The 21,834-nt window shown below is 33.0% G+C and overlaps 1 protein-coding gene across 2 annotated transcripts in view; it reads right to left on the bottom strand.

Annotated features, from left to right (window-relative positions):
• The window catches only part of LOC145326985 (uncharacterized), a 97,519-nt gene extending 79,582 nt beyond the window's left edge, over positions 1-17,937 (bottom strand). Inside the window, exons 1-5 of one of the 2 annotated variants that reach the window (XM_080170457.1) lie at positions 17,093-17,937; positions 16,652-16,759; positions 16,052-16,145; positions 12,079-12,149; positions 11,662-11,745 (exon numbers count right to left, since the gene is read on the bottom strand). In XM_080170457.1, the coding sequence (XP_080026583.1) occupies positions 11,662-11,745; positions 12,079-12,149; positions 16,052-16,145; positions 16,652-16,750 (348 nt within the window). In that variant the 5' untranslated portion in view covers positions 16,751-16,759; positions 17,093-17,937. The remainder of the gene's footprint in view (positions 1-11,661; positions 11,746-12,078; positions 12,150-16,051; positions 16,146-16,651; positions 16,760-17,092) is intronic. The other variant, XM_080170458.1, reaches the window with a different exon arrangement.
• Between the last annotated feature and the right edge of the window lie 3,897 nt (positions 17,938-21,834).

Here is a 21,834-nt window from a genome sequence, read left to right as displayed (position 1 = left end):
TATGAAAATTAGGGAATTTAGCAATATTTGGCACCAATTTTAATATTTTGAAGCCGTAAATTAGTTTTTGAAACTAACGATATGACTGATTAAAATGTAAAGTATAAGCTAGAATAGCACTTTTTTCAACGAATATTTTAATGACATTATATCAAAATAATTCCTCTTAAATATCACACAACATATGATTGGGAAGTATAGCCATTTCTTGGAGGTATAATATTTACAAAAATACCATTAATTCTGTTTTTATCAAAAGTTAAAAAAATTGAACAATTCTAAAACAATGGTTGGCTGTCTAGATATTGAGTACACTAAGACTACGGCTCTGTTCTATTGAAATAACGTTGCAAAAAGAGGGGTTCTGAAAGTAATCTACCTAATTATTTTTAACCCTTACAGATCGGGGGGGGGGGGGGCTCCAAGAGCCCCCCCCTCTAGTTTTTTCAATCTCATTTTTTTTGTAGGAAAGATGGAGTGCTGTGACTTCATGACTTTTTAAGTTTAGTAATTATACGTCGGCAAGAGTTGATTTTATTAGGATATCTGGTCTGTGTCGGTTGTGGTGTCCGGTCAAAGTCGGTTGGGTAGCACCAAAATTAGAAAAAAATTCTAAAAAAATCTTAATTTCTACATTATGACTTTTGTGTAAAAGGAGAAATCTAAATTTTTTTTGATGAATACTTAGATTTCAATGACCTTCTGAGAAAAAATGTGTTATGACCGTTTGACCGCTCCCTGACCGACTTTATGACCGATTTTTGTCCAGCTTTTACTACAGACATATATCATGAATATCGTGGCTTCTATTACAGCTGGAGTCCTATAAATTTTTTTGGTTAATCCTTGAGCAACATCAAACAGATAAAAATATTAATCGGCGCCGCCAACCGCCGTTTTACTGCCGTAACCGCCGAAAATGGCGGTTTCCGTTATTTGCCGTTTTTTGGCGATGATCAGAAAAAGTAATTTTTTTGTTATGAAAAATAAAAGTTCGTCCTAAAATTTGGTCATCCTAGCTGCAAAATTGGCCGCTCTAGAGCTGTTTTAAAATTTAGCGGCTGGCCGCTAAAATGCGGCTAAGGAGCGGCCTGGCTGCTATGACTAGAAAAAGTAATTTTCTCTAAAAATACACATGAACCACCAGAAAAAAAATTTACGTCTTTATCTGTAACAGGAGCCGAGATAGAGGGGGGGCTCTTGGAGCCCCCCCCCCCCGATCTATTAAGGTGGGAATTGGGGCCCGAGCTGTAAGGGTTAAAGAACCAACAAGTACTGTCAGTATCTTTTTTCTTGTAATCTAGCAGACAATCAAATCATAACACAATTTTCATGATAAAATATTCAGGTTTCTACTTCACATTTTAAAAAATATACTGATCAATAAAATGTTCAAAATTTTACTTTGTACTAATTGAAAAAATATGTTGTAATTCTTATTTTAAAGTTACATTTTTATCCCTGACAAAATCATAGACGACTTTTAAAGGCATCTTATCTAAACTTTTTGAAGAAAAACTTAAAAACGTTAATTAAGTATTAAAACTATTTTCTTCGATTTTTCTGAAGTTATTATCGCATTCTATGGGTTTTTTATTATCATTAACTTATATCGAAAGTGCCAAACATTGTACCCTAACTTATTCATTTAATAAAAAACCAAGCGTGAACAGTAAAGATCGAAAAATTATAACATAAAACGTATTAAATCTTTTAATTAGGTAGAAAATTAACGTTACTTTCCTCTTAAAGTAACTATCGAGCACTGAAACCCACCCTCCCCCCCCCCCCCAACTTATTTATAAATAATTTTAACTGTAGAGGGAATTTTCTCCCGCTGCGAGTCCTAACCATGAGAGGACTATGCCTGTATTATAACCATGTGGGGCTCCCACTACGCAATACAACCTGAACTATAGTAATAAACGAACAACGACAAAATAACCCTTTAATAATTATCTTTAATTAAAATCGAAATAAGGGGGTGGGGTTTCTGTGCACGACTAGGAACTTAAGTTAAATCGCCCCCAATTTATGGCTTAGATAAATTACACAGATGTTCTTTTGTTCAAATACAAGTATACAACTAGGGTCAGTTCGTATGTCGTATGTTAAAGTACATCCCCAATGATGATAAACAAATAACCCTTTCTGTTAATTGAAATTAATAGTTAAAAAGCTAAAACACTGCTAATTGAAACTAAAAAATCAAAATTAAAAAAAGTACCCAACGAATAAGAGAGAGCATTCTTATTAAACTTTGGGTACCTGTGTCATTTACAGGTAGCTGGACAAAGTGTCTAAAAAATCAGCCATGTGACGTCATAAAAATGAAGGAGATGAGAGGAGAAGTGGGAAAGAAAACTGATGACAGTAGTTCCAGATCTCGGATTTTTTAAAACTTGTTTTGTTCCCCCCCCTTATTTTTGTGCATTAACTGGTGTTTATACAAATGCGCCAATTTCAAATCCCCTACCTAAATTTTTTTTATAATATTCTTTATTAAAACTCAAATTAAAAAGTAGAAAGGCGGTTGACTTATCCCCCTCCCACTTTAATAATACCTAAAGGCTTCTAGGGGGCATTGCCCCTAGTCTATCTTAAAATAAAAGCTATATCTTGCGTTATTTTTTTCAATTAGGTGTTTGAACACGAATTTCATATAGTAAAAATATTTTTCTTTTTTAATTGTTATCCTAATAAGATAAAAGTTATACTTAAAAATTGTTTTAATAGTTATCATTATATTTTGCATTTTTAAAAAAACACCAAAATTGACCAAAATATGCGTATATATTTTGTACTCACTTGCGTCATTTATATTTCAGATTTTATTTACCCGTCATCAGAAGATGACAGTAGTTCCAGATCTCGGATTTTTTAAAACTTGTTTTGTTCCCCCCCCTTATTTTTGTGCATTAACTGGTGTTTATACAAATGCGCCAATTTCAAATCCCCTACCTAAATTTTTTTTATAATATTCTTTATTAAAACTCAAATTAAAAAGTAGAAAGGCGGTTGACTTATCCCCCTCCCACTTTAATAATACCTAAAGGCTTCTAGGGGGCATTGCCCCTAGTCTATCTTAAAATAAAAGCTATATCTTGCGTTATTTTTTTCAATTAGGTGTTTGAACACGAATTTCATATAGTAAAAATATTTTTCTTTTTTAATTGTTATCCTAATAAGATAAAAGTTATACTTAAAAATTGTTTTAATAGTTATCATTATATTTTGCATTTTTAAAAAAACACCAAAATTGACCAAAATATGCGTATATATTTTGTACTCACTTGCGTCATTTATATTTCAGATTTTATTTACCCGTCATCAGAAAACTCCTAAAAAAAGAGATGGATAATCCCTCATTTTTATGACGTCCAAGCTTTTTTTTGGGGGGGGGGGTAAAATTTTTTTAAGCGCGCCGCAAATTTTTTTACCCCCCCAAAATTTTTGTTACAGATTTTTTATTTTTTTTTGGGGGGGGGTATTTACCCCCCCAAAAAAATTGTTTTTTGGGGGGTAACTACCCCCTCCTAAATGGTTGGCTAATACGGCACCCCCAGGGTAGGGGTAAATTTTGGGGGGTTAATCCCCACTTTACCCCCCCCCCCCTTGGACGTCTATGGTCACAAGGCTGATTTTTTGAGACACTTTGTCCAGCTACATTTTCAGTCCAATGGCCTCTTTATCCCCGGTAATTTTACCTATTTTTAAAAAAAGAATGTGTCCTAACTTTTGTGATTTTGCTTTAATCCATTTGTGACGAGTAACTAAAGTTTAAAAAAAACTTAAATTACTTCAAAAAAAAAGGAGGTCTACAAAAAAAACGATTGCATATCTAAACTCTACGGATCATTTACATCTACTAATTACTAAAAACACCGATTAGCTATTTTAGTTTTTAAATCACAAAAGTTAGGACACGTTCTTTACAAAGTAATCTGATCCACTTCTTAAAAAAGCATTTCAATATTCTTCATATTTATGCGACACAATGCCAACTGGATATATTCGTTCTCGTTATGCTTTAAATTTTGTACAGTACAGACGAACGTTGTGTGTAAATTTTTGTCATGTAATTTGCAATTTTTGGTGGGTAGAATCTCTACAAGCGAGCAAATCTTTACCAGTATAGCTTCCAATTAATATCCACTGGATTAGAACCGGTTCTCAGCCATACTGGAAAATCATGCATTGGATCGTATTACAAAATTTTTTCGACGAATATTAAAAAATCATAAAATTAATACCAGTTTTGTTAGACCGGGCTTCTTTATAAATAAGACTGGTTTCCATTAGCCTTTCCTTTGTGATATTATTTTTGCATGCAATGATTATATCTGTGGATAAATTCGTTCTTGTTTTTGTACAAATATTTGCCCTGCTGATTTTTTATATCAACTGAAAATTAATTGCCCATTTCTTCCCTAATTTCCGAAGTTGTACAGATAACCCAACTATAGCAAAAAAAACTATTTTCAGCTACTCCGGTCAAAGGGAAAAGCGATATAATGTATGAACGATTTATACATTATAGATGCAAATTTAAATTTTTTAATTTAAAATTTTTTCTGTAAGTTTGAAGATTTTTTAGCCAGTAGTAAATATTGAGATAGGATGAAGGTGCTAAGTTGTACACAATCGGAAACTAGAATTCAGCTGACCGTTTTTTAATAGTTACCGTCTGCAGACAGGCATTTCAAGGGATAACACAATGGAAGATAAGTTAATAACAACAATTCCCCACCTCACAGACTTATGGTAATAATTACAATTATGTAAATTAAAATTTGGAAAATTTTGTACATAATTAGTTTGTACTTTCTAATCAAGATTTTATAAATAGCCAACCAAGTTTTAGGACAAGATTAGAAACTTAACGGAATTGTTGCTAATATGAACCTCAATTATTGTTCAGTTTGTTCTTCCAGTAGGAGGGGAGGGGTTGGGGTAAAGTGGGTGTATGGAATGTATCGTTATTTTAACCAGCTGTGAGTGTAACTTTATTAGAGTACATGAAAATCTGGTGCAACATCCAAGTTATAATACATCGATTCTCATAATTAGAGGTGAATTCTAAAAAACCTTTTTGGCTCACTGCCTCACTAAAATCAGTGAAGCTCGCAGTGAGGCAAAAAATCTCCACCTAATTTTTAGCGAGCCTCACTGATTTTAGTGAGGCAGTGGGCCAAAAAGTTTTTAAAGAATTCACCTCAGTTTATTTTTCAGCCTAACAACCCTATATCCCTGGTACTTAGTAGTATTAATAATTATAGAGCTAAGCTTATCACAAGGATCTATGTCTGTCTATCTGTAACAAGTTGATGGTCTTTCATCCTTCATAAGTATAACATGTCAATCCTACAAAGACTGTTAGCTAAAAAGACTTAAACTTTCTTGTTTATTAACGACTTATTAATTTTTTTCATATTAATTAAATAGCTATGAAAAAATGCCTTTTTCTGTAAAGGATATTTAGCGACTACGCCCCTGAAGGCCTCACGGGGCACTTAAGAAAAAGGGCGTATGCGGAAATCTATCCGCCTCTTAAGAAAAGATGATTTCTTTTTTGAGATAGGAGGGGGGGGGGGGGCGTTCTCTTTGGATGAAGGAGGTACCCGCCCCTTAAGTAGTTTAAATCTTTCCTAGTCCTAAAGAAAGTTTCACTTTAAAGGAGAATCAACAGTTCAGTGGTTAGCGTACAGACAGACAGACACACACACAGATAGACATCTTGTAACTTTTAAATAAGGTTAAAATAATTGCTAAACTTTCAAAACAAAATACAGAATTTGGATCATGGAAAGAAAACGAAGTTGCCGGTTTCGTCGTTTTTTCACAGTAGCCTTTCTCCTATTTCTAGCCCCTGGGGGGGGGGGCTCTAGCCCTGCGGGGCAATCATTAACATTTACTTAACCTAACCTAACCTAAAATAACCCTTCAAAAGCTACTGTAAAAATACGATGAAACCGGCAACTTCGTTTTCTTTCCATGATCCCAGAATTTTTCTAAAAACAAAATTATCCTAGTTAAATCAGAATGTGCCCTTACATAAAAGTAAAACAAGAAAGTACGGCAGTTTCCCTTAAATTTCCTAGTGGAGCACAACCAGCTTCCCCTCTCTTATTTTAAATTAATTTGAAATTTAGATGTGGGGATGTTTTTTTTATATCCATATCAGATTAGGTTATATTGCCCATTGGTTACTGGGTAGCTCCATATGGTTAGGTAAAGGCTCCGTGGGGTTAGGACAACACCGAATGAGAAAAAGACTATATCACTTCTTATTTTAAGTCAATATTTTTTTTTTTTTTTTTTGGGGGGGGGGGGTTAAAGCACCAAAAGTACAGATGTAATACGAATCTTTACATAAATGTATAAATTTTAAGATCAAGTAATCAAAGCACAAAAAATGCAGATGTAGTAGGAATGCTTATATAAATGTATAAATTTTAAGATCAAAATAATCAAATGTACATTAACCTGATATATTTACTATTTTAACCCTTAACAGTCGGGCCCCTTGCCCAACCTTAATCGGTTAGGGGGGGGGGGCATCTAACGCCCCCCCCCCCCCCCCCCCTATTACCTCAGTTCCTATTAAAGCTAGAGGGCTAAATTTTTGTGCAAGTCCCCTGTTTAATAATGAATTTTCGACCTTAAGTAAGTTAAAGTCAATTTTCGCTTCCTTCACCCTTTTATTTAACAACCTTTGTTTTTGGGTCCTGTAATTTTCGGCAGGAAAACGGCTGCAGATCTTTATGAAATTTTAATACATTATGTAGACATGTAATATAAGCTTAAGTTTAAAATTTGAAGTCTCTAAGTAAAAAATTGAGGCAACAGGAGCCTTTTCAACACCCCCCCGACCGTTAAGGGTTAATATAAATAGGTATGCATGACTTCAAAAAAATATGTACGTTTTTCTGTCTGGCTTTGTCATAGTTTCCAATATACACATGTTAACCCATTCAGAGTAGCTAAATGTTCTTAAGCCTCATCTGCCAAACCCAAAAAAAATTTCCCCAAAAATCTTAATTTTCATACATAATATGAATCAAAAACATGCGAAGGAGGGTGTAAATCCCCTTCATAATATTGACATTAAGAAGACCTGCCTTCTTCTTCTTTGAAATTCCCTTTGCAACCCTCTGATAAAATCTTGTGCACGCCACGGGATATAAATTAATATTATGTCTTATTGTATGTTCTCATAATGGTTCTACAATGGCACTATTTTTCAAAAGTCTTCTAATATTTTTATTCTATAATAAATTACCCATTCTAATCCCTACACATCGCTGGACAATTACACGGCGAGCAAGCAAGGAATCAAACTTATTTACCTCCTGCCACTCTTGGACGCCTTTGCGAGCCAGTACCATGATGCAATGTCGTCTTAAGTCATGCAAGAGAAATAATTCACAAATAAAACAAAGAGCAAAAATACCAAAGATATTATTTTCTCATTCTTTTCTGTACAGAAATTACATTTAGATAACAAATTCCTTTAAAAATATCTTAGGTAGATAAATAAAGAAATATTTCAGATTCTTGTTTTGCCCCTAATATTTCATATTTTATTTTCTCGTATTCATTCGAATCCGGTGGATAGGAACCGGTTCCCATCCATACGAAAAAAACTATGTCTAGCATCGTATTATATCCAGTTTTCTACGAATATAGAAATGTACAATCATAAGATTAAAACTAGTTTTTGTAGCCGGTGCCTTCGGCACCACGGGGCTAAAAAAACTAGTTTTAATCTTATAATCGTACATTCTATATCCGCGGAAAGCCGTTTATAATACGATACGAGAAATAACTATTCCTGTTTCTTTCTGTCTGAAACAGTTTGTCCAATTTAAGATAGATGTCTGCAATTTGTTATGTAGATTCCCTGTACCAAAATGAGCAACATATTTTTAATCAACTTTTCTAAAAGTATGTTTTTCTTAATATTCTCTCAGTATTAAAGCTAGTAAATTTGCACAAATTTATGCATCTTTGACCGTTTTTGTTCCTAATTATTTAAGGATTTAACATATTAGTAAAATTTTGCTATAATATCATGAATTTAAAATTCATTAGAGGTTAAAATGTTCACTTTTTATCTAAATCTGGAAGAAAAAAGTAATATACAATTAAACAAGACTGACTCCATCCATAAAAGTAAAACTAAAATAATAAGACAGACAAACAAAGTGGAAGGACAAAATTGCTGTAAATCTCTTCCAAAAACATTTCCCAATACTTATAATTGATTGAGATGCTTCGCTTTACAGTGAAGCTTCTTTAAGGTGTTGAGATGGTTTTAGGCTATTTAAAATAACTCTGGGTACTCATTAAGACCATATTTCCTTACGAATATAGAGTCTTTAGATGCTAGGGGCGTAGCCGCTATTTATGCAAAACAGCACTATATATTTTCTTTTTTTAAATTTCTGTACATTTCCATAACGATGGGGGTGAAAATGTTCACGTTTTTTATCTTTAGTTGTGTATTTATTCAGTAACAACAAAGTAATATACACAATTTAAACAAGGACAATTATAACCCTAAGAAGCGCAGCAACAATAAGCTAAAACAATTGTAACTGTATTAAAGTTAAAAAGAGAGAAAGTTATTGTGTATATTAAGTAAATGTATAAGTAAAGAGTAAGCAAAATATTTTTAAAAAATAAATGTCCCTTTTATTTAGCTACGCCCCTAGTGGCTTGTATGTAAGGGCAAGGAGTGGGGGTAAATTTTGGATTTTCAATTTCCCCCCCCCCAAATAAAAAAAAATGCCTCTATGAAAAAAAGATTACCCCCCCCCAAAAAAAAAAATGAGCTTGGGTGCCTGCACCCCCAAAATTTTTATTTTCAAAATTGTACCTTCCCCCCCCCCCCCCCAAATAAAAAAGCTTGGACGCCCCTGAAGTCGACCCTCCTCTTAAAGTATAGCTTTAAAAAGAACTGGTAAAAAATATTTTAGCGATGGGGCTCCTTTTCCCATTGGCGATTTTTCTTTGGAGTTTGTATGTACCCTCCCCCAAAATAGTTACACATCTTCTCTAGACCTAGACCTAGACCTAGACCTAGAAGATAACAGTCCAAGAGTTAACGAAATTTTAAGCTAAAGATATACAGTCTTTAGTTTTCATTCACTAACGGGCAAACAGAAGGACAAGTGTAACTTGTTCCGTAGCTACGCAACTTATCATTTATCTTTATATTTATTTACTAAATGATAAGAAAACTGTAATGTGTAATGTTTATGGATTATGTCAGGGAGGGAGGGGTCACTGGACTGAAAATTATTCTTGTACCAAAGGCTTTATGGACGAGTTTCATAATTGTTGGCATAGTTAGTAAACTTCCAATTTTGGCCAGAGTTGGATCTTTAAATCATTTCAATGGTGCGCCAAATCGGGGTGAGCCAATTTTCACCAATGAGAGCACAGCATTTTACGAAATGACGCGCTGTGATTGGCTGAAATTCGGCGCACCCCGATTTGGCGCATTATTGAAATGATTTAATGATCCAGCTCTGGACTTTCCTACAAAAAATTTTAGTCCAGAGAAGGGATAATTTTGTATCATTATTAGGTATGTGCCACAAACTCAATATGAGGGAAGGGGGGAGTGGTGTTTAAACCCCCCCCCCTCCATTTAAAAAAAAAGATTATGAAATTTCTGCCCCTCTCCTGCAAAAATATTTTTCTCTAATATATTTTTGTTAGGGGGGTGGTAATTTCGACACAATTAGCTTCGTGCGCAATTTTCCATATAACTTATATTATATATGTGCTACGCTACTTGTATGGATGTTGTTATCCTTGTTATCTTATTGATGTCAATTATACTATTAGTTTTATTATTGTCAGATAAACTTGGAAATTGTCACGTAGGATTATTAGTATAATAACAGGATCATTAAGTACAAAGGTTACAAAGCAAAAAACATAAATGGACAAACGGACATAGTGAGTTTAAGAGCACATTTTCAGTGTTTTTTAAATCTAAAGAACTTTGCAATTATACAGTGTTTTTTTTATGAGAACTTTTTTGAAAGCCATTTTACCCCACTTATAGTTATCAGAATTTAATGATTAATGGCTTATTTTCTTCGTTTTTTAAGGCAATTAATAGAACAACAAAAAAATATTTCAGTTTTTATTTAAAAAGTACAGTAAAATCTAAAGTAACAGGATCTCTGAATGTCTGTCTGTACAGAAAGATCTCGCTAACCGTTGAACCAAAATGATTATCCTTTTCAACGTAGCTTTTCATAGGTTCTGGGAGGGTTTATAACAATTTTTTGGTAAAGGTAACACCTCCCTCCCAGGAGAATTAGCCCCTAGAATAAGAAATACCAAAAAATATTCTTAAGTTCCGCTAGGCGTAGCCACTTTATGACTTAACTAGCGGCTTCGCCCCTAGCCTCTAGGGGCTTTGCCCCAAGAGGTTTAATCAAACCAATTTTTCGTACTTTAGATTTAAAGGAAAAGTTAAAAAAAAATTTTTTTGGGGGGGAGGGAAATTTTTTTTGGGGGTTGGGGGTAGTCGACCCCAATATTTAAATTTTAGTTTTAAAAAGAAAAATTTTTTTTTTTTTGGGGGGGGGTTGTTGTAGTTTTTGTGTCCCACCCCCCAAGAAAATAGCTTAAAACCATCACAGGACCAGTAGGTATAATCCCTGAAAAGTAGAGCCCAATCGGTTCAGCGGTTACTGAGATCTTAAGCTTCAGACGGACAGACAGACGGACAGACGGACAGACAGACATCGTTCTACTTTGTATTATAGATAGGCTGCCTATTATACAAGGATGCCAAAACCTTTTCTTCTCATTTCACTCTTCCACCTGAGTGCCTGCCCCTAGAGGCCTCTTGGGGGCATAGCCAATAATATATTATTAGCAAAAGAAATTAGAAATTTACGAATATAAACTATCTTTAGAGTATCTCAGTATTAATAAATTATTTTAGGAAACAATTACTTTAATAACATAAAACATAGACTTATATAACCTAATAATATCTATAGAAATTACACTGTTAATAAGAAATCATATATTAAATCTTTACTTAGAATCTTTTTCAGCTTTTTTTCATTCGGTTTAAAGCACTTGAACACTTAAATTTTCAAGACTTAATGAAATGTTTATTAGATTTACTTGAATTAAAAAATGCCTATTTAATTTTTAATTCGTCTTTTCATAAGATTTTTAACATTTTGACCTTAGAATAGCATGTGTCACGCATGTGTCTCATAAAAAAACAATATATTTTTGTACATTATTATGCTTATTTTAAAACACATACTTTTCACCACGGTTTGTTTAATGGCTTAAACCTGCCAAGATGATCACTACACTGCATAAAAAAAACATTGTGTTTTCCCTCAAATATATTTCAAGCAATGCAGACACCCATATTTTAAAATTTCAAATAGAGGAGATGGTTTCTGTTTCTAACCCATAGGGTTTAACCTAACCCCGTGTGGTACATACCTGCGGGGCTGCCAAGTATCCAATATAACCTAATCTATAACAATTTAACGAAATATTCCCCCACTTACTGCTTATTTTCATTTTACCTCAAAATATGGGAGAATGGTTGGGCTCTGAGCTGGAATAGAGTCTTTGGAGGAAACTGACATAAAAACTACTTACTGAATTGAGTGATCTTGGGGCATCATTTTCTGACTTCTTTACAGTCACTATACAAGTGCCGCACCCTCCTTCATTGCAAGAAATCTAAAATAAAAAAAAACAAGGAAAAAGGAAAATTATGAAAATTACTAGATTACGAAAAATTAAGAGATTAAATCTATCCAAAAATTACTTAATTACATGATTTCCATATTTTTATTTTAATTCTTGCTTATAGAAATGCTTCGCTCAGAGCTTTTTACCTAGAAATCCATAATCCATAAAACACATACATAGTCGTACGAACTGACTGTAATCAAAGACATACTATGTTTTAGTATGGTGTATTTGCTTGAAAACTGTGATTAATCTATATAATTATTAGTTCTAATTTTCACCGCTAGATGCACCTAAAACCTAATCTAAATACTGCCTTACCTTGGTACCAGTAAGCAAAGCAACCTCTCTGATATAGGTGGCCAAACTCATACCAGGTCCAACCTCTCTAACTAAAAATGAAATAATAATATAATTACTTGTAAGACTTGATAACTGACCTTTAAAAAGTACTTATAAAAATTAAGAAGTTATTCCATGCTAAGATAAAAATTATAAATGCGCAAAACTCAGATTCTTTCACTTGATGCTTTAGTTTTAAATTAATACTATCATACCATATGAAATAAATATAAAAACAAAAATAGAATTTCGTACGTCCAATATAAAAGAACTAGCGGCTACTTCCCTAGAGGCCTCTAGGAGCACTTGATGAGGCTGGATTTGAATTCCAGGCCCATTTTAAAAAAAATTTAGATTAAAAAAAAAGGATTAAGATTAATTTTTTAGGGGGAGGGGGGAAACAGAGGGAGGGGGGAGGGGGTCGTCCCCCAAAAAACAATTTTTTATTTTAGTTTTTAAAAAAAATTATTTTATTTAGGGTGGGGTGAAGGATAATTTTCTTCAAGGTGCGATTTCTCTTGGAAGGAGGGTGGTACCCTCCCCCAAAATAGTTATAAACCGTCCCGAGACCTATGAGAAGCTACCCTGTTAAGGAGAACCAGTTCTGTTCATCAGTTAGCGAGATCATTCGGTACAAACAAACAGACAGACAAACACCAATCCTGTTACTTTATCATAAGGATTAGCGGCTACGCCCCTAGAGGCCTCTAGGGGCGTAGGAGGGGGAGTCGAATTTGATAACCCAATTTCTTATTTTAGACTTAAAAAAAAAATTAAAAAAATATTTTTGGGGGGTAGAAAAAATTTTCTTTGTTGGGGGGGGGGGGATGCCCCCCCACCTCATTTTTAATTTTAGTCAAAAAATTGAAAATTTTTTGGGGGGGAAGGTATTTTTCATTTTTTGGGGGGTTGGGGGTGTCCCACCCCCCAGGAAAATAGTTATTAATCTTCCCGGGACCTATAAGAAGCTACCCTGTTAAGGAGAACCTGATCGGTTCAGCGGTTAGCGAGATTCTTTGGTACACACAGACACACAAAAGACATCCTGTTACTGATGATGGTTAATTGAATTTGACACCCCCCCCCCCCCTGTATTAGTGTCAAAACGAAAAGAGAAACGGTTTCACCCCTCAAATAATAGATATAAACCTTTCCGGGACCTATTATAAGCTACCTTATAAATGAGAAACATATCGGTTCAGCGGTTAGCGAGAACATTCGGTACAAACAAACACCCAGTTACTTTATTATAAGGATGATATAAATACAAAAATAGAACTTGCTATGTCCAATATAAAATAACTAGCGGCTTCGCCCCTAGCCTCTAGGGGCTTTGCCCCAAGAGGTGATAAAAAAAATTAATATTTATTGTTTTTAGTGAGAGAATGTTGCTATTCTTTCATTCAAAATAAATGCTGGAATAAAAAATATTTTTTAACAAAGGACCTAGGAAATCTTCAGCAAATAAAAAAAAAAAAAAAAAAAAAAAAAAAATGGGGGGGGATTTTTTTGTTTTTGGGGGGGTTGGGGGTGTCCCACCCCCCAAGAAAATAGCTTAAAACCACCACAGGACCAATAGGTATATACCCTGAAGAGTAGAATCCGATCGGTTCAGTGGTTACCGAGATCTTAAGGGACAGACAGACAGACGGACGGACAGACGGTCAGACGGACAGACGGACAGACAGACATCGTCCTACTTTGTATTATAGATTAATTTCATAGTACATAATACTAGTTATAAAATCAGTTTCTTTTCTCTCTTTTCTCTCTTACAAGAGTCAGAAAGTTCATATATCAAGATTTAATAACAAGGATGACAACATCCATAAAAGCAAATGAAAAAATGGCATGTTCTAAGGGACGTACGGACTTTCTGGTAACGATGACAGATTTGCTGCGCTTTCTAAGTCGTACTTAACTGTTATAGGAATCATCATGCAGTATGTTAGAAATAGATAGGACAATTATAACATGTTTAAATTAACAAAAAGAGCTAACCGTTACGGACGTACGGACGGACCGACCATAATTATAGAAAAGCTTCGCTTTTTATAAAAATGTATTTTAAGTATTTTTTAGTTCCTTTTTAGAGGTTTCTCCTGATTTAACTAGATTTTATATTGGTTAGTACGACATTTTTATCATAAAATATGTATTTTTTATTTTTATTTATCATTGGTATTTTTAAAAAGCAAAGCTTCTCTATAATTATGGTCGGTCCGTACAACCGTACTAAGGTTAGAATTTTCCTGTCGATCTTAAACTTTGCATGATGATTCCTATAACAAGTAGGTACGACTTAGAAAGCGTAGCAACTCTATAATCGTTACCAGAAAGTTCGTACGTCCATTTAAATTATGCTAATTTTTTACTTTTTTGACAAAAAATGTTTGTATGTTAAAATTATCTGATTAATCTTACTTAATCAGTTCTGACACTCTACAAGTGTTAATGTTCGTTTGTTCTTCCAATTCAGAGATTCGCTTCTATGAATGTTGTCATCTTTGTTTTTATTATTTATTTTTTGGACGTAAGAAGTTTGATGGAAAAATGCAAAATCCCGTATCAAATAATATAAGAGGGGAATAATCTGGATTGAAACAAAGACGATTACATATAGAAATAGCGAAGCTGTTTAAAAATTTAAGCTAAATACAAAGGCACGCATTGAAAAAGAAAGAAAGAATCAAGAAGGATAGAGACAAACAGTTATAGAGTAGCTTCACTACTTAACAAATGATTTTAAATCTCTTATGAAGAAATTTTTAGAAGTACTAAAATAAATTAATAAAATAATATTATTTTTCTATGATTTAGTTAACTTTTAAAAGGAATCCAATTAATAAAATTAGGGGTAAAATAATGTACAGAAAAGTAATAGAATGTCTGTCTGTGTGTGTGTAGAAATGGATCTTACTAACTGATGGATCGATATAATTATCCATTAGTTGAAAGTTCCCTAAAGGCCTCTATTTTATTTTTGAAATGAATTAAAAATAAGAGGGTGGAGGTAGCTTTGTGCGTGTTTTACCTTAGGTTAGGTTATGTCGGGTACAGAGCAGCCCCACAGGGTTAGTGTATAATCAGGGGCATATGGAAATCCTTATTACCCCTTATTTGTAATTTATTTCAACAATTAATAGGGAGGGGGCGGGGTAGATATACCACACTTTTCTGGGATCTTGCCAAATCAGAAACCCCCTAAAAACCGGGTTTTTTTTAATAAAAATCACGGCCGGTTTTGGCCGGATCCGGCTCAAATTTTGCATGGAGTCATCCTTTGGTATTCCCCACAGTTGATACTTGATTTGGCAAGATCCCAGAAAAGTGTGGTATTTCTAGGGCGGGGGTGGGTGCTCGCTTTGAGGAAAAAAACACATGTAATATTCATTTTTTGCTACTTACTATTTTCCAATAAAAAAAAACTATGATTACAATTTCTCTCCAATGGTCGCATCCCTGTTTTATGAAATACTTAAGTAACTAAATTCTTCTAAAGTTTTCTTTTTTAGATATTAAGTATTCTGTAATTGTTTTCCAAATAATCTACTTAACTGATTTTGTTGAGCTAACAGATTATGTTTTTAAAATTTAAAATTTATTTATCTACATTTTAAATGTGTAGCATGTATGTCTGTCTGTCTGTATGTCTTCAGGAAATCTTCTTGTAAGGAAGTACTTATTATTGTACATTTTTATATTCGTATAAAAGTGGATATAATACGATGCTAGACATAATTTTTTCGTATGGATGAGAACTGGCTCTAATCCACCACCGCGGTTTGAATGAATATGAGAAAAAGTTTTAAAAATACCGAAGTTTTTATAGTTAAAGACATTTCCCGAAGCTTTCACTGTAAAAGAGAACAATCAGTTAAGTAGTTAGCGAGATTCTTTGCTATACACAGACATACCGACATCCTGTTACTTTTTAAAAGTTTTTTTTTACCTGGCACAATCCTAGGACTTCCATTAAGATTGAATGTAATGGTTTCCCCCTCCGCAAGAGGTTTATACCCATTCACACCTGACTTCTTCTCAACCTAGGAATAGTTATGTATAACATCGTATTATAAACAGCTTTCCGCGGATATAAAAATACAATATTGGAAGGTATTGTCAATAAATCAAACTTAGGTTTTTTTAGAATTCACCCGAATATAGAATAGCTATGCAACAAATATAATTAAAAAGGTACCAGTACTATATTTTGATACTAGCGGCTACGCCCCTAGAGGCCTCTAGTGGCAATTGTTTTTTTTGTTCAAGTCTCTACGATATTTTTTTTGCGTTGAAGTCTCCAGGAGAAATTTTTTTCGATTTTTTGCGATTTCTCTTGGGAAGGTGGTGACACCCTCCCACAAATATTTATAAACCTTCCAGTGACCTATGAGAAGCTACCCAGTTAAGGAGAACCCGATAAGTTCAGCGGTTAGCGAGATCCTTCAGTGCACACAAACAGACTGACAGAAATACTAACAGACATCCTGTTACTTTATTATAAAGATTAAGTTCTGTAGCTTAATGATACATTAACAATATTGTTTACCTTTTGTTCAACCTTCTTTTCAACAGCTTTGACAGCTGTAGCTGCTTTAGCAGTTGGAGGCTGCAAAACCATGGGATTCTTCTTAGCTGCTAGATACATCTTAGGTCTCTAAATAAAACATGTGATATTTAAAGAAAATTAAATATGTTTAATAATGCTCTTATGTATAAGAGCATATAATTTAAGTTATTGTATATAATAATAATAATAAGACTCCTATTCATAAGAGCACATGTTTTTATTCAATGTCTACAAAGATCTTGCATAAACGAGCATGTTGATTAAAGGGAATGTTTCAAGAACTATTACACATATGAAATATGATTCTAGTAAATGTTCTTAAAGTTTACAGAATGGGCTCTTTAAACACACAACGGCCAAAGTAAATTACAGAGTAGCGATGCTACTAAAAAATTAAATGAAAACAGGATAAGATCCTACCTCCCGTCACTGCAAGATGAAGACTGGACAAACAGCCACTGTAATCACTTCAATGGCCCAACATGTCAAAAATCCAGGTGTTTCCCCCATAATTAGAAGAAATTATTCTAAAATTAGCAAATTTAGGAACAATAACTGCATCAAAGTTTAGCATGATGCTATTATTTATTTAGAATCTTGAGGTGGGGCTTGGAGCTTAAAATATTTTCAGGACTAGTTGGCTTCTAAGAAATGGAGAAATCATGAGTCTAATTATATTTGATACTAGAAAGAAAAAGACATGTAACAGTTTAATTTCAATTATCCTTACATAATAGTAATATGAGGTCTGTTTGTGTGCTGTAAAGGATCATGCTAACCGCCGAATCGATATGGTTCTCCATTAATTAGTTATTTTATTAAAATGTTTATTTGCAGTTTTGATATGAATTCTAATAGCATGTAATTATAAAAACAAAGATATTATAAATTAGTGAACAGTTTAACCTCATGGGATTCAAGGATTTTATAATCAAAGTTAACATTTTAGGGGTACCCACAATTAATTCATACGGGCGAGGCTGATGTCCATTAAACTCGGGGGTCAGGTACAATAATCAAGGAGAACTAAGGGGAGCCAAATCTCTCCTTTTTCTGTCAAAATACCCGGGGTATTAGGTTAAGTAACACCCAACAGTCAACCAACTCTTTGATTGCACGACCTTTGTCTGGAAGTTCCAACTGTGCATGGTAATGAGTTGCGCCTGTTTTGGGTCATTCTCCCTACTCTAACTATTAATGTTGCGCACCTGACATAGCAGCAGTAGGATTCACTATTAACGTCTTTTGTTATGACGCATTGTTAAGCTGAGATTCGAACCTATCACCTGCCGACGACGAGCTAAGTGTTATTTTATAAAAGTCCATGGTTCTTAAGGTATAAGATAATGGTTGATAATAGTTATTTCTCGTATCGTATTATAAACGGCTTTCCGCGGATATAGAATGTACAATTATAAGATTAAAACTAGTTTTTTTAGCCCCGTAGTGCCGAAGTCACCGGCTAAAAAAACTAGTTTTAATCTTATGATTGTACATTTCTATATTCCTAGAAAACTGGATATAATACGATGCTAGACATAGTTTTTTCGTATTCATGAGAACCGGTTCCTATCCATCGGATTCAAATGAATACGAGAAATTGATTTACATTCCTAATGGTGTTGAACAAAATTACCACCCAAAGAGATTGCTACTATTAGTTAAAAGGCTTGGACAGTATCACTTTGAACCAATTAATCAGGCTTTAAGAAAGTACCAAATGTCTCTTAATTTGTAGCTGGCATATTATCTACAGATTGTTAACATTTGAACAATATTGTCTGAAAGTGATTGCTAAAATCATTAAAGATAACTTGAAAAACTCCAACTTTGCTGAAGGGAAGGGGGGGGTGGGTAATCATTCCTATCCCCCTCCCTGGATGTTCAGTTCATGCTTCCAATTTAAGTAGTTATGGTTAAAATATTATCGCCATTACGTTATTCCATTTCCAATAACATTATGGATAACTGATTTATAAAATAGCAAATAATTTAAAACTTTATTTCCTAACTTTTTATAACATATCCTTAGATGAAATTCTTATCTTTTCTCTAAAGAAATGAGATTAAAAACTGCTTTTTTCTTAATTATAACAAGGATGTAATTATTATGAGCATGAGTTATTAAAATCAACGAATCTTCTTAGTGATTTAATTTGTCCGCTTGTCAGTAATATTTATATATTAAAACGTAATTTTTGTGAATTTCTTTTAGTTTTCGTATTCTTTTCTTATTTTCTTATTCTTCCTCTCTATTTATGGCCACTAAATATCTGCATTTACTTTGTCTCTTTGGCAATCCATATTTTTTTGTGCTTTGTTATTCATTGATTGTTTTAAAGAAGTTGTATCAACTTTTTTTTTTATAGCTAGCCGGTTCTTTTAGTAAGTAGTAGATGTAAAATTTTTCATAGAATTCAAATATGCAATCGGTTTTTTTGTAGACCTCTTATTTTTTAAGTAATTTAAGTTTTTTAAAAAAATAATTAAGTCGGTTTTAAGGTACTAAAACGCAACAAAATAAAAGAAGAAAATGGTCAGTAAGAACAAAAATAGTAAGATCTTTAATTTGACACCTTACTTTTAAAATTCTGTTGAGTAATTATTGAAAAAATCTATTTTTTTAACCTCGGTATAATAAAAACTTTAGACCTAAATATTTTCTCAAACAGACATAAAAAACATGGGTTCATATATACCATTAGAATCAGAAAAATATTACGAATCCATTGTAAGCAAAATTGAAAAAAATTAAAAAATTAAAAAATTACAGAAATGGCCAATTATTTTTTTTGTTCAGACAACACTATTGTTTTCCCTTTTTTACCCCCTCTTTACCCCCTTCCCATTTTTATACTCAATTGAAGAATTAAGACGTTGCCTGTACAACATAATATGATATTTTCATATAATTCCTTTTATTGTAGTTTATATACTATATTGTAAACTTTTTTTTTCAATTTTGCTTACAATGGATTCGTAATATTTTTCTGATTCTAATGGTATATATGAACCCATATTTTTTTATTTGTGAAATAATAAAATTAAGTTCAAAGTTTTTATTCTCGTGGGTTTAAAAAAATCGATTTTTTTCAATAATTACCTGACAGAATTGAAAAAGTAAGGTGTCAAATTAAAGATCTTACTATTTTTGTTCATAATGACCATTTTCTTTCTTTTTTTTGTTGCATTTTAGTACCTTAAAATCGACTTAATTTTTTTTTTTTTAAACTTAAATTACTTAAAAAATAAGAGGTCTACAAAAAAACCGATTGCATATCTGAATTCTATGAAAAATTTTACATCTACTACTTACTAAAAGAACCGGCTAGCTATAAAAAAAATAGTTCATACACCTTCTTTTGAGACAAAGAGTAATCAATAAAGATAACCAAAGACATTTTTAAATAACAATAATTCTTTATCGCATCGTGATATAGACATCTTTCCTCAGATAGTAAAACGAAAAATTAAAGATTAATCTCAATTTTGTAGCCAAAGTCCGGACCAATAAAATTAGTGGTATTAATTTTATAATTCTTATTAATATAATTCAATTATCTAATTATTGCTCAGAACCTGTTATCATCCAACGGATAATAATCGGTTTCGAATCCATACTGGAAAAGTTTTTATTATGAATGACTTTCAATATACTAAAGATTAACGTTATAAAATGATAATTAAATTGGTAAAAATTATCTTTAATTGGAATGGTATCTTTAAAAAAATAAGTTGAATTTTCATTATTAATAAAAATAAACATATATTTAAACTAATAGTTATATTAAACGAAATACAAAAAAAATTTCACGTACAATAAGTGTCTTCCTGCGGTGGGGGTCAATATTAAACTGATTGGTTGGCGGTCAAAGTGTGTTGTTAGGTTTCTAAAGACAAAAAAATTGTAGTTTTATAACAGTACTGATAAAGTATTGATACAGTATTGATAAAGACAGATATGTTATTGTTATTAGTTTTAAAATTATTCATAGGAATAGGAATAGGCCTGTGTATAGAAAAGAAGAGATTTAAAATAGCCTAATTAGGGATCTAAAGGGATAAGACAATGGTCCATAAATTGATGCACATGCCCAATGAATATACACAAAATTCCCTCTTCTGTAGATTGCAATTTTTGGTTGAAACGTTTGGACACTTAATGAATCAACCAACTAAAGTTCATTAAAAGTCCCTAAAGTTGTTTAGCCAACGAATAAGAAAACGTTATCAAAAACTTTGGGAACCAGGGTAATAAACAGCCCATTGTCTCCCTACTTACTTAAAGCTAATGCAAAATAATTATATACTTGCTTTCAAAAGAGAGGGTATTCTACATTTATTAGGGATCGCTCTTGTCCTTAATTTAGGCATGTTAGAATTGACCCCTTGATTTCAACCTTAGGAACATATGTAATACTAGCGGCTTCGCCCCTACCCTCTAGGGGCTTTGCCCCAAGAGGTTTAATCAAACCAATTTTTCGTACTTTAGATTTAAAAGAAAAATTTTAAAAAAATTGGGGGGGGGGGAGTATTTTTCATTTTTTGGGGGGTTGGGGGTGTCCCACCCCACCAAGAAAATAGTTATAAACCTTCCCGGGACCTATGAGAAGCTACCCTTTGAAGGAGAACCCGATCGGTTTAGCGATTAGCGAGAACCTTCGCTACAAACAGACAGACAAACATTGTATTATATATGTACGGAATTTTAATAAAAATATTCAAACTAAATGCATTGCTAATCTGCATTTGTTATATTTTTGTATGTTCGGCCGTCATATTCTTTGAGCTTTGCTTTTGTGGATGTTATTATCCCTGTTTTTATTGGTCAACCTACAATTACGCAGTGAGAAATGAGTATGACGCAAAAACGTACGTAAAGACCATAATTATAGAGTAATGTCCTATACTAATAACGTGAGACAATGAATGTGGTACAATGATGCATTTATATAAAAAAGACAAGGATAAAAAAGCACATAAATATAGCAAAATTTAAGATAATTAAGAATACCAGGCACAGTGAGAAGAAGTTTATTGGTAAACAAAATTTTTACAAGAAAATTAAGACATATATCTTTTAAAACAGCCAGGAAAGTTCGCTTCTATAATAGTACAACAATATTTCGTGCATTGAATTACAATTTCTTTAAGAGTGATGG

The sequence above is a fragment of the Acartia tonsa genome, chromosome 8 (assembly GCF_053477335.1).
Source record: "Acartia tonsa isolate MP-2025a chromosome 8, ASM5347733v1, whole genome shotgun sequence".
Taxonomy (NCBI): Eukaryota; Metazoa; Arthropoda; class Copepoda; order Calanoida; family Acartiidae; genus Acartia; species Acartia tonsa.
This window is presented reverse-complemented; position numbering and strand designations above follow the sequence as displayed.